At 43.1% G+C, this 14,079-nt stretch overlaps 1 protein-coding gene across 3 annotated transcripts in view; it reads right to left on the reverse strand.

The window, feature by feature from the left end:
- Positions 1-7,969: 7,969 nt before the first annotated feature.
- The window catches only part of FAF1 (Fas associated factor 1), a 519,809-nt gene continuing 513,699 nt past the window's right edge, over positions 7,970-14,079 (reverse strand). For all 3 annotated transcript variants that reach the window (XM_043578729.1, XM_043578731.1, XM_043578730.1), the window contains one exon: positions 7,970-8,224. In XM_043578729.1, coding sequence (XP_043434664.1) covers positions 8,141-8,224 — 84 coding nt within the window. In that variant the 3' untranslated portion in view covers positions 7,970-8,140. The remainder of the gene's footprint in view (positions 8,225-14,079) is intronic.

The raw sequence follows: 14,079 nt of genomic DNA on the forward strand, positions 1-14,079 counted from the left end.
ACAACATAGCCCTGCTGGTTCCTTGTGGGGCTCTGCAAAGGCAGGGGCTGGGTTCTTTTCCCCATGGCACAGTACCACTTTTATGCCAGAGAACATGGTCTTTTCCTTTGTGTCCATGACCTCCCATAGCATGTAAAAAATTCATAAAATGCACCTCGGTTTTTATATCCAGAACCTGAGGCATGTAGGTGATACTGCACAAGCTAGTTCCTCACTGATGCTTGATGTGGTTGAAGGCATGCCAGAATGGAGTCTTGCTTATTTCACTATTCTGGGCCTTAGTTTCTCCATCTGCAGAATAAGGAAAGGTAGACCTGCTGTATATGGAAATGCTCTGAAATGAGAAAAGGACTATGCAGACCCAGGCAGGAAGATGATGATTGCTATGTGGGATGCTCCATCCAGCTGAGACCTTGGCACTCTCCTTTAGAAATATAGTGAAGTTCCTGGCCTCCACACCTGATTTTCTTTACTTGTGTTTCCACCAGACTCCTCAAAACACAGAGAAAAGTTTCAGTAAGACTCTCCTTGTTGCCAACTCTTCAGAAAAATATCATGCAAATGTTACCAATGTGTGCCCAAGTAAGGCAGATAACATTTCCAGGGGCCTGGACTCCTGAGCCCAGAGGAGCAGTCTCCATTTTGATCCTGTAGGATGCCTACATTTTGTAACTCTGGGATCTCAGATTGTCAGGCTAGGGCAGTGCCATTTATTACAGAATGGACTGGCCACAGCTCCTAGGTGGGGTTCATCTCTCCCAGAGCAACTATCCAATCAGGGAGCTTCTTCTGGGTTCCCATGGTTCCTGGAACTTCTCTAGCATTGGCCACACTGCCCTGAAATTTGTGGCCTCATCCCAGCCTGGAAATTCTGAGCTGAGGGTAGAGGCTGAGAATCCAGTGTTTACCAAAAAACCTAAATGATGAATAGATGAGTGAAAACTGACCCCATCTCCATAAGGCAAAGAGCACTTAAGTAATACTTCAATTAAATGCAGGTCTAATGAAAACGCATGATGGAAAAAAAAAAAGATTTGCTTTGGTGATAGACAGGGTTATGTTATATAGTAGTTATGAGACTTTGGGCAAATGATTTAACCTAAGCTTCAGTTTATCAATGTTTGAAACAGGGATAGTATGATCCATCTCACAGGGTAGTTTTGTAGTTCATTCATTCATATAACATTTACTGTCTGTGCCCTGTGCCAGGTCCAGTGGGGCAGACCAGTCATGGTCTATAAGGGAGACTTCTGTGCAAATAATCATAATAATATGATAAGTGCTCTGCTAGGGGCAAACACAGGGATTAGAGAGGCTCCTAACTTGTCCTGCTGATTCCATGAGGCTTTCTGGAGGAAAAGGAGTAGAATGGAGTAATAGCCTGAACTCTGGAGCCAAACCACCTGTGTTTGAATCCTGGCTCCTTGGTTTACTAGCTGTATGACCTTGAACAAATTACCTAATCTTTTGTTCCTCAGTTTGCTCACCAATAAAGTGGGGATATTAATAGCTCCTACTTCATAGGGTTGTTGTGAGTGAAGCATTTAGTGCCTGACATTCAATAAACATATCAATGTTCAATATATTATCAACAGCTATTTACCAAGCATCTATACAGTGCCAGCTCTGTGTGGAGTGATAAAACAACAGATCAGACTGACACAGACCTTACCCTTGTGGAATTTATACCTTAGGCAAAATCTGAGCTGAGTTTCAAAGTACAAATTGCCTCCTATCTAAGGAGAGTTTGCAAAGAGCAAAGGGCAGGGGAAGGAATTTCACAGGCAAGCAGAGCAGAAAAACTCTGCACAGGAGACAGAGGGGTTGGAGGAAACTAGTGGCAGGCAGTATCCTAGAAGGCAAGGGGGAAAGTGTGTGTGGGAATTTTTATATTCTATCACCTGTGGCTTAGAAGTTACAGCTACTAAAGCAGCTCAAGGATGGGGTGGGGGGCTTACTGATGAGGGGAAACAGAGCAGGTATGGGCTTTGGGCTCAGATCCAGAGTGGAATTTCAGCTCCTCTCTACTAGCTGTATGTCTCTGGACAGTGACATAATTTCTCTGAGCCTCAGTTCCCCTAACTGTAAAATAAGGATACTACTAAGAGTGACTTGGCAGATACTTCTGAAGATGGCATGGGGTGACACTGTGCAGGGCTTACCTGGGTATTCAACACCAACTCCTTTACCCTTTGTTTCTTCCCAGCAGCTCCAGTTGGTTTTGTTCCAGCTCCAATTAATTAACTACTTCAGTAACCACTGCGTGCATGACTGCTATGTGCCAGACCCTGGGCTGGCTCTGGAAATAGATGATTATGACCTGTTCTCTGCCCTTACAATGTTCCCAGATGAGCAAGGTGTTAGAGATGGAAGCGACCACCTGTACACAGACATCATTTCTTTGTTGAAACTCAGTTACTGAGTCAAAATTTACTGTGTGCTTACTATGTACTAGTCATTTTGCCAGGCCTTGAGGATAAGAAGTGACTCAGACCTTTTGGAGGGCTCAGGAGTCTGAGGTGGGGGCAGGAAGGACATGTGAGCTGAGAGTAACCATTCAGAGTGATCCACGCTACAAGAAGGGTAGCACAGAGCCGAAGATTCACAGCACAGGCACCTAACTTGGAGGGTGTGCAGAAGGTGTAGCAATGGTCAATGAAACCATTTTGGAGGAAATGAAGTCTAAACTGAAAGTGAAGGATAGAGGGGTGGTAGGAGTCTGGTGGTGATGGGAGAGCACTCAGGACAGAGGGGACAGTGTCCAAGGCCAGAGGTGATATGGAGCTGATGCTTTCAGGAAACTGCAGGTGACTCAGGAAGTGTGTTGAGGGCATGGCTGGAGGTAGATGGGAAGGGAGGTGGGGGCCAGATGAGAGGAGTTTTAAATCCAAGCCAAGAGTCTGGATTTTATCTGGAGGGCAATGGGAAGCCTCTGAGGGTATGAAAACAGGGGTGTGGCATGGTGAGGCAGGTGTTTTAGAAAGCTCTTTCTGGCAGCTGTGTGGTGACTGGTCTAGAAGAGAGGGACTGGAGAAAGGGAGCTCAACTAGGATGTGGTTTTATAATGCAGGTGGGAGACAACAAAGGTCTAGGGAAGAAATGCCCATGGGAGAACAGACAAAGGAGCAGGGGATGGACTTCGGAGATGTCAAAGATGTAGAAGCTACAGGATGCTTCTTAAATCACTGCATGTACTTAAAAACAAAGGCATTGCTTAAAACTTGGCCCCTGACACACTGGGGAAGGAGTCATTTTGGAGAGCTAAATTTTCTATAGAAGTAAGGCTATACCCATTTTTCTATCCATCAACATTTAAAAAATGTTATGATTGTGACTATGTGAAACGCTTGGTAATATGTCATACTTTCCTTGAACGTGGCACTGCATTGCCATAAACACAGTAGGAGCTTTGGAGTCAAAGGTCTGGGTCCCAAACTCTGTTCTGCTCTTTTATAAGCTGTGGAACTCAGGCTAGTTAGGCTTTACCTCTCAGAGCTTGTTTCTTCTTCAAAATAAGGTCAAGATCACCCAGTCAACAGGGTTGTTGTGGGGTTACATGAGGTAATGTATGTACTGCTCTGAGCACATTACTGAGTACATCCTAAATGCTCAGCAAGTTAGTCTCCTCTTCCCTCCTTCCCATGATGCCCCAGGATTAGCCTCTGGACACCAGTAACAGTGACACTTTGTGCAGGGGTCTTTACTCTTCCCTGTAGGGCCACAGAGCAGTTCTCTTGGAATTCTTCTGCTTCTCGTATTTTCTGTGTCCTCCCCCATAAATGGCCACTTGTCACTGCTATCATTCCCTCTCTTTTCCTTAATCCACCCCTCCCCCCACCATGTGAGTTTGTAGACCAGATAATAGCTAACTGCTCTACATGTTAACTAATTGCTAAATGTTAGTTCATTTACTCTTCAGAATCTTATCAACTAGGTACTGTTGTTACCTTTTTTTTTTTTTTTTTAGCTAAAAAGTGAGGCACAAGAAGGTGAAGTGACTTCCAAAGGGCACACTACTAGTAAGTGCAGGAGTGGCTTGGATCCAGGCAATATGGCTCTAGAGGCTATGCTCTTTGCCACACATTGTATCACCTCTCACAACTGAGAACAACTAATAATGTGTAAATTGAGAGTTAACAGAATGAAGACTGGAGAGCAAGTCTCTTTTATTGGTATTTCCTTTCAGACCAGCTTTCAAAATACAGCAGGGAGGAGCTGTAAGGCCAGTTGGGGTTGTTAGAGGTCACCTTCCAAAGCAGATTATTTGAGACAAGAGAGAAGCACTAAATGCAGAGGGAGGTTTAAGTCAAGAAAGCCCAACTGTTGTATCTCACCCCCTTTGGGGGGTGTAGCTTTCTTTTAGATGAAAATGTGGCTTGATGAAAAGAAATGAACTTCCCAAATAGTCTGATGGTATCTGCATAAATGGTGGTTCTGAATTTTCTGGCATCAATATTACCCAGTGAGAATCTGATGAATACAGATTTCCTCTTCCAGAAAACTACACATTTAACTTTTTATACACAATTTAGGGGATGCCAAGCTCCATTCTTGGACATAAAATTTAGACATTTGTTATAAAGAGCTGTGAAACTGAAAATCAGAACCTTGGGCTTGAGTGTGGACTCTTGTATTGACATCCTGTGTGACTTCAGGCAAGCGCTGCCCTTTGAGCCCCACATGCAAAAATGGAATAATCATCTCTGCCCTGCTTCTCTCACTGCAGTGGGCCATGGTGATGTGTGTAGAAGGGGTGGGAAACTGCAAAATGCTATCTGAATGCATCAGGACATGGAGGTTCAGAGAGGTTACTCACCTTAAGGTCACACAGTTATTAAGTGGCAAGACTAAGGTTCAAACTGGAAGACCCTAAAATCTCATATGTGTGTGCATGTGAGAGAGAGAGAGAGACAGAGACAGAGACAGAGAGTGAGGAGAGAGGGAGAGGAGGTGGGAGAGCAAAAAGAGAGAGAGAGAGAGAGAGAGAGAGAGAGAGAGAGAGAGCTCCCTCTAAGAATTTTTAAAAGGATCAAATGAGATAATGCATATGAAAGGGTCACATAGGTTGTGAAGTGTGATGTTTAAGTGATTACTCGTGGACTGAATTTAGGATTCCATGTTCCAGCTACCTATGGGATCTGGGACTGGGACTGCTGAGAGGGATGGTAGAAATGTGCCAGTGATCCTGCTCATGGGGACAATTAAGACGCTCTCCCCCTATCCAAATGAACAACTTCTGTGCTTTTGGGAAAATCTGCCAGAGCTATGCAACATCTTTAAACCCACTGACCAGCATACTCAGGTCAGCATGTGTAGCTTTGGGAGTAGCGATTTTAATACAACCACAAACTTATTTTATGTTTATAATGTCACCAAATAAAACTTATAAAAGCCCAAATCCTATTCTCCTACATTAAAAAAGAAAGATTCCATAAAAGTCTCATCCAACTCAAGACTTTGGATGCTTACAATTCAGAGATGAACACCTGTGTGTCCCATAAAACTAGTGGTGCCAGAGCATGGCAACATTGCAAACCAGAAACCTCCCCAAACTGCACCTTCTTAGAGACTGTGGATATTGTCAATACTTGCTTAAAACTTCAAACTAATGCTTCAAACATACAGCTGATAATCTGAGAAACACTAAGGAATGAACTGGAACAGGAATGAGGATGACAAGGAGCCCTGGAACTTCACTATTAACAGCTGGGCATAAGAACACTGAGCACTTGTTCTGACTGACTCACTGCATCTGGAGGCTGGGATGCAAAGCGCAAGGGAGTTTAAAGGTATGAGGAAGAATTGCCAAAAGACATCGCTATTTCTGTGATAGCAGAAATGACTTAATAGCTCCTCTTGTGATAGCAAGTTGCTTAATGTTTTTCTTAGAACCTAACTTTATGCAAATTGTTTTAATGTTGTACTTGTTGGAAAAAGCCTAAAACTGCTTTGGTCTCCTGTTCTGGAGTTCGACAGAACAGAATGGCATCAGTCAACAGTGACAATTAGCTGAGGCCTTTCAGGGCAATGAGGGCCTATAGGATAGGATTTCATGAGACCTGAGTAAGGAGAATCTCTCAAGTCAGGGTCGAAAAAGGAAGCACTTAATAACTTCTATGAAATCAGTTTCAGAATAAAGTCTGTACCACTGGAATACAGAAGTGAAGATGACAGGGCAGAACAATATGATGAAGTCAAACTTAAATCCGACAGAACAGGTTAAACATGAAAGTGAATTCAGAGTCCTGTCTCTCCACCCCCACCCACACTCTTGCTGCTGTTCCTAAGTATGGTCTGCATTCAGGGCTATAGCTTCTGCATGGCAGCTACAGAACAAGGTCTCCCTGGAAAAAGAAGACCTGGTGCCCTAGTGCATCTGTAGCATTGGAGATGACTATCTTGTGGGACCACCAGGTAGGAAGGTAGGTGTGGACCGCCCCCACCCCCCAAAAAAAGGGAGGTAGGAGTGGAGCCGGAGAGGAAGTGCTCCCCCCACAGTGGGTCTCTTTTCCTTTCAGTCTCCCTGGGAGACCTCTGGGGCCAGAGAAGGCCTGCACCTAAGTAGATGGAGCACTGGTCTGTTAGGAACACATCTCTTTCTTGTAAGAAAGTGTTCAGGGGAGGTCCCTGTTTGGAGCATCAGAGAAAAGACACAAGGTGGAATTTTCCTGGCCAATATCCACTTCCAGGCAAAGGGAAAATGACTAAACATATCTTAGGCTTCAGTTGGAGTGTTCTAAGGAACCCTTGACTTGGGCCAGGGGTAAAAACCAGCACTTAGACTATACTTTGGACAAATAGAGAATGTCAAAATCAGAATCCTAATCCCTGGGATAGAGACCACAGGTGACATAAAAACAGATGTGGAGAAACATTCCAAGACCAAAAAGAAATCACTGGCTGTGAAGGCATAAATAGTGCTTCCGTGAACTAAACTTCAAACCCCAAATCCACAGATTAACAAAAACCCACAGTTACTAAACTGTCCCCAAATTATTATATGTAGATTCAGGCAACACAGGTCTTCTGAGCTGAGCCCCCAAGTTTGCTCTCTTAAATACATGTAGTCAGAATTTTCAGCCATAGGATGGCATCCCTTTCATTTGAGAAGGGGACCCAATATCTAATACTAGAACATTAAAAGAGTGAAATAGTGGAGCAAGGTTTTATACAGGCTCAGAGTCCATGGGGTGACTGATCAGAGTTTGGTGATAGACAAGGTGCTTAAAACAAGAGATAACAGGGTCCAAACGCACGGTGGAGTGGAGGGAGGGAAAAGCAGGAGAGAACTGTGTTCAGTGTACACTGAAGGATCAGCAACATGGGAGCTGGTATCTGCCCAAATGCAAACCTAACAGCAGTTCCCCGCAGCTGGGCGAGATACCCAAGTCCTGGTACTGGTCCTCTTCACACTATCTCTATTCACGTAATGTGCTTAAACAGTTTCCCATGTTGCATGGGAACAGCAAATACCTCCTAGGTGGAACCCGGAGACCCGAGGGAGCAGCAGTAAATAAGTATCTTGCATATAGGTCGAATGCAGTCCTCAAACACACCTTACATCTTAGTAAAGAAGTCAGAAAGTACCAACAAAGATGATATGCTTTTTTTCCTACAACAATGTTTAATCTCCATGCTGAGAAGTCCCATTTAACTTATTTCCCCCATGCCTTTTAAAATTAGATGACAGAGTAGAAATCCAGTCATGAAAATAAAAAGGCAGAGGTGGATGAGCCCTGGCTCAATGAGACATATCAAATACATAGCATCCTGGTGTCACAGGGCAGACAGAACTGTCCTAGACAGTGTGGGGAAAAGATGGGCACTCGAGAGGTAAAAATTCTACTTCGTGATCACTCACACTTGAACGGTGCATTAGTCATTGAACAAGGGCGAGGTGAAGGGGATAAGGGAGGGTGGTAGAGTTGTAATTCTCTATGAGGGGTGGGAACATATACTCATGGATGGGAACTTTTAAGTAGCTATGTTTATTATTACTTTTTTCCAGCAATCTTGCAAGAGGCAGAGTGTGACACTGAATTGAGTGAGACGAGCGTGTAGGTGGGTTGGCGAGGAGCCCTTCTCTTGACGCAGGCCTCTGGCTTGTCAAGGAATGGCTGGTTCCACTGCTGGGCTGTGTTTACTCTTTTGCTTCAAGGAAAAGGGTTTCTTGAGGGAACAACTTTACCTCCAATAGTGATTTATTTGGGTCCAGCTGGGTTACCTAAAAAGAAAGAAAATATATTCAAAAGACTGGCACAAGCACTGTTTTCTCCACATGGCATTCAGATCCTGTCTGTGCACCCTGACTCTCAGTCTGCTAAGCAGCGGCATGAACATTTCCAAACCTGTTCTCTTATTTGATCCTCACAATAAACCTATGACGTAGGTGGAGTTATTACCATCTTATAACAGAGGAAACCAGGCTCATAGAGGTCGAATCTCATAGTTGAGTGGAAAAAACTAGCATTTGACCACAGGGCAGGCATAGCTTCAGGAGACTGGACCTCTTCCTGGGCAAGTGGAAAGTCCTTTGCCTCCTACATAGCTCAGCTTGGCTGACAGGAGCCCCTAAGGAAAGGGTGTTGGCTGAACAGCTGGTTGGCACTCCTGGGAACTTCTGCTTGATTAACTCCCCACAGCATGGAAGGACTTTTCTGCTTGGTGGGAAAAGAGCTAAGCCTTTGGGGCTGATGTGGCTAAACCTTCCTGTAGTAAACTGGACAATGTGTATTCTGCCATACCCAAAGATCAATATCCTCCACTGAGGACACTCTCCCTAGGAAGGGATATCAACAATCTCCTTGGTGGGGTGGGAGGATTTTTAGTTTGAAAAAATGAGTCAATGCCACAATAAGACTTTATATTTTAGAAATAAAAAAACAATCATTATTTTATAATATGAACTGTTGGGAGTAAAGCTAGACAAAATCTTGGCTCAGTTGGGATAGGCTAATCATACAGGAACCCTATATTAGGTTTATGACCCCTTAGGCCAGGGCAGGGGTGGAGGATTTATGAATCTGAGAGTGAGAGAAAGAAACAAAGTTTTCTTATTTATCAGAAGGGAATATAAATTTTAAAAAGTTAAGAAATAGTAGTGTAGTGGAAGGGATAGTGGGGCTCTGGAACCAGAAAGATTCTGGTTTCAATCACAGCTGTGTTGGCTATTAGCTTTGTGGCTTTGAAGTTAATATGAACCTTGCATGACTGATGTGTGGATTAAATGAGAAAAAAATATATATATAATTAGCACAGTGTCTGGCACAGAGTAGGTGTTCAGTGAAGGCTCCTGTGTATGTGAGTAACCGTAAGGATGGACAGACAGATCAATGGATAGTTCTGAGTGTGTGTGATGGGAGGCGAGGTAGTCTGCTATGTGAGAGACAGGGGCTCTGGGCCAGAAGTCTGCAGAGTGTACAGCATTTGAAGCCAGTAATCTTGTCCTCTGCTCAACTCAAGCCACACCTAATGAGATGGCTCTGCTTGTTTTCTCCTAGCCGAGGGGGATGGGGTCCCTGAGAGGCTTGGTGTCACAAGCAGGCTGGCGAGCTGAAGGAGGAACACGATCTTTGACTGTATCCAGATGGAAACCTGGTATGCCCAGGAGGGTCATTAAGGACACACAACCACCTCCAGAATCCTCTCTGCTTATACAGACCCCAGAGCAAAGGGGCTCTACTGGTATCTCTTGGGTTCTGGGCAGATGGGCAGGCAAGACGGTGGGGAGGGCCCAGCCTGCTGTCTGTCTTCCAATGCACGGGGGGCAAGCTGCTGGCAAATGTTTACCCACTTCCCCAATTAACATACAATATTGTGCTGTCTTTTGTCAACAAAGCCTCTGCTTCAGACTCATTGGTATTTTTTGCCCAGCTGCTTTGTCTATTGTTCTTAATTAACATGCCAGAGCTCTTCCGGCATCTTCTACTTTGTTATTTGTAGTTTGTAAATATGATGTTTGTTGGGAGAAACCATAATCATAATAGTGCCAGAACTATGCAGACTGGCAGAAAAATTATGCTATAAAGCAAAACAGGCTGGGAGGCTGCCTGCTCCCTGCTCCCTCCTTGCACCCTGCTTCAGTTGTCAACATGCAAGGTCAGAGGTTCAGAAAACATACCCAGTTTTCTTAGACTCAGTGTCCAAGAAAAGTTAAGGGATTTTCTCTGTTTTTTGAGGTGAGATGGCTGGGGCTTGAAAAGGAGGAAAATAAAGTTTCTCAAATCCTGTTACATGCCAGGGACTTTATATTATCTCATTTAATTCCTGTAACAACCATGCAAGGTGGGTAGAGATGACAAAACTAAGACTCAAAGTTGTAGCCACTTGTTTAAGGCCACATGGTAAGGGTCTGTCTATACAGCATAATGGTTAAAAAGGCTGAAGCAAACTTAGATTCAAATCCTTGCTGTCACTCTACTAGCTATAGACCTTGAAGAAATTATAGAACCAGAGAGCCTAGGTTTTCCCATCTTTAAGATGAGAATAATCAGTTTCGCATTCATAGGTTGGTGTGATGGTTAAATGGAATATTAGTAAAGTGTCTGGTACACTGCCCAAGCCAGTACTTGCTCAGTTGGTGGTAGCCATTACTGGCTGGAATGTTGCCTTGGGGAGGGGTCCTGGTCTAACCTCAGAGCTGGAGCTTTCCCCTGGGGCCTCTTGGGGCCCAGTCTGCACCAGGCTGCCTTCTTATTTCTGCCCTGCTGCCCTTAGGTAATGCCTCAGTATCTGGAGACCCCCTTTGATAGCCTCAGTGGGGCTGTGCTGAACTACTTCACAACAAACATGGCTATTTGGGGGCTGCTCCTTCTGGTACCCCAGATCAGAAGCACTATTTTTTTCTTTGAAGATCATTTTAGACAGGAATTTTCAAAATGAACAAGGACAACCTCTGCTTCCATTTTTATTTGACTGTCTTGGACAAAAAGACTGTGGGGAACCTAGGGGGATGAGGTTTTCCCCTGCAAGATAGATGGCCCAGTGTTCTGGGTCCCACTTAAGAAGGATGTGGGGGCACCTGGCTGGGTCAGTTGTTGAGTGTCCCCGGCTTCGGCTCAGGTCATGATCTCATGATTCTTGAGTTCGAGCCCCACATCAGGCTCACTGCTGTCAGTGCAGACCCTGCTTCAGATCCTTTGTCTCCCACTCTCTGCCCCTCCCCCCTCTTGCACTCTCTCTCTCTCTCAAAAATAGAAAACATTAAAAGAAGAAGAAGGAGAAGGAGGGGAAGGAGGGGAAGGAGGGGAAGGAGGGGAAGGAGGGGAAGGAGGGGAAGAAGAAGAAAGAAGAAGAAGAAGAAGAAGAAGAAGAAGAAGAAGAAGAAGAAGAAGAAAGAAGAAGAAAAAGAAGAAGAATGTAGAGCATGCCAGAAGGGACCTCCAGGCAGGGAAGAGCCTAAAAACCACATTCTCTGAGAAATGGCTGAAGAGTGGGAGAGAGAGGAACTGAGACGTGGTGGTGGTGGTTGCTGCTACAGGGGAAGGGCTACCTGAAGGACTACCAAGTAGATCAGATGTGTTATTCGTGTTATTCACTGTGCCAATGGGCAGAGCTTGGACTGGTGGGCTAAAATCACAGGGGAAGCAGAATTCAGGTGGTCAGAAAGAACTTTTTAACAGAGCAGCAGCTGCTGGTGTGCTACTGTGCTACTTTCTTCTTCCTCCTTCTGTTGTTTTCCTCTTGTTCTTCATAACCATCGTCATAGCAGCAACTAGCATTTACTGAGTACCTACAGTGTAGCTAGAACCGTGCTAAGTGCTTTATATAGAGTACCTTAACCATTCCTCAAAAAGTCAAATGAAGTAGTATTATTATTGCCATTTTATAGTTGAAGATACCATGGGTTATCCTGCTCAAGGTACAGATAGAATAAGATCTCACACTCAAGTCTGTCTGACTCCAAAGCTCATAACCAGAATGCTTCTGACTAACATGTCAATAGGCTGCCTTGTGGAAGTGGAGAAGTAGGGAGGGGAGGGGAGAATGAGTACATTCTCTGTTGACCCTCAAAGCATTCAAATAAGGGTATATTTGAGAAGATCATGAAGATAATAATAATGGCTAACATTTATTAAGCATTCATTTTGTAACGGATATATTCCAAGCATTTTACATTTATAAGATAACTTAATTCTCATACTAATCTTCTGAAGTAGGTATAATTATTATTCCCATGATACAGATGAGAAAACTGATCCATGGAACACATTAAGTAACTCACCCCAAGTCTCAACGCTATTCAGGAAAGAGCCAGAATATGAATCTAGCTTTGGAATCCATATGTAGAACCACTAGAATATTCAGCCCGAGGTGTGGCTACGAGTAGGATCCACCCAGACAAAAAAGTTGGATGAGATGGCCCTGAGGTTGTTTCTAACCAAGCTTCCAAGAGAGAAGATCTTCACTTTAAGAATGGCAAAAGATCAAGGGTCAGGGAAAAAAAAACCCTGAAATGTTTATAAAATACGAATACAAAAACCCAAACTGAGCTTGTGTTCTGCCATTTACTTGGGACTTTACTGAATTATTGACTCTCTAAATCAACAGAGAAACCCACCCTTTGGGACTCCTTGGGAGAAGAGGCGCATTCTCAGATAAGAGATATGGCCTGACTTTGTCTGTTAGAAAAGGAAAGTCAGTCATTTTGACATTTTATTCATTATACTTAGGAAAAGTGAATAATATATATTCTTATTAAATTAATATTTTAGCAATTCATCTTTGTGAAACTTATGTTAGCAAAAATGGAACAAACAAAGCTATTCTTTCCTAGATCAATTTTCTCAGCAGTTTGAACTTTCATATACATCTTATTTCTATTACTTCCCTGGGCCTCAGTTCCTTTTTAAAAAAAGTCTAACATTGCTATTGAGAAAAATGTGAATCAATGTGACAGAATCTCATCCAGGCCACACCAAGAGAGTCCCAGAATGTTAGGGGGAGAAAGTTCCTTAAGTGCCAAAAGTCCAACCCCTTCATTTTCCACAGGTTGCCCACCTGAAGCTCAGAGAGGTCAAGTGACTTGGCCCAGGTCACACAGTTGATAAGACGCAGAAGTAGTACTCTACCCTAGAATTTCTGACTTCTGTTTTGGGGTTCTTTCTAGCCACAACATTCTGCCTCTCACTTAAAAAAAAACGAGCATAAATATACTACTACTACTACATTGGGGGCTACCTCAGAGCAGGAGCTGAGTGATAAAATAATAATAGTGGCAATATATGCATAGTACTTTATAGTTTACAACATATTTACACAAACATTGACTCACAATCATATAAGATAGATATTATTATCAGTTCTTGTTATTTTACTTAATTTTGTTAACAAAATTAATGCTTTTATTTTGAAACTGAATGAAGATAAATTTGAATCTAATATTTTCACATTTAGGAAAAAATGCTAGCTTCAACAAATGTTGCTGGAACAACTTAACACTGACAGGCAAAAAGACTGGATCTAGATGCAGACCTTACATCTTTCCCAAAAAATTAACTCAAAATGGGTTATAGACTTAAAGGTAAAACACAACACTAGAAGATATTCCTAGAAGATAACATAGGACAAAACCTAGATGACCTTGGCAATGGCTTTGATTTTTGAGATACATCACCAAAGGCACAATCCACAAAAGAAATAATTGATAAGCTGGACTTCATTAAAATTAAAAACTTCCGTGAAACACACTGTCAAGAGAATAAGAAGACAAACCATAGAGTGAGGAAAAATATTTGCAAAAGACACATCTGATAAAGAATGATTATCCAAAATATACAAAGAATTTTTAAAACTCAACAATAAGATGAACAACCCAATTAAAAAATGGGCCAAAGAGCTTAAAGGCACCTCATCAAAGAAGATCTACTACAGATGGCAAATATGAAAAGATGCTCCACCACATCATATGCTATCAGAGAAATTCAAATTAAGATAAAAATGAGATACCATTACATGCCTATTAGAATCGCCAAAATCCAGAATATTGACAACACTAAATGCTGGTGAGGATGTGGAGCAACAGGAACTCTCATTCATTGCTGGTGGGAATGGAAAATGGCATAGCACTTTGGGAGACAT

Source organism: Prionailurus bengalensis, chromosome C1, assembly GCF_016509475.1.
Source record: "Prionailurus bengalensis isolate Pbe53 chromosome C1, Fcat_Pben_1.1_paternal_pri, whole genome shotgun sequence".
Taxonomy (NCBI): Eukaryota; Metazoa; Chordata; class Mammalia; order Carnivora; family Felidae; genus Prionailurus; species Prionailurus bengalensis.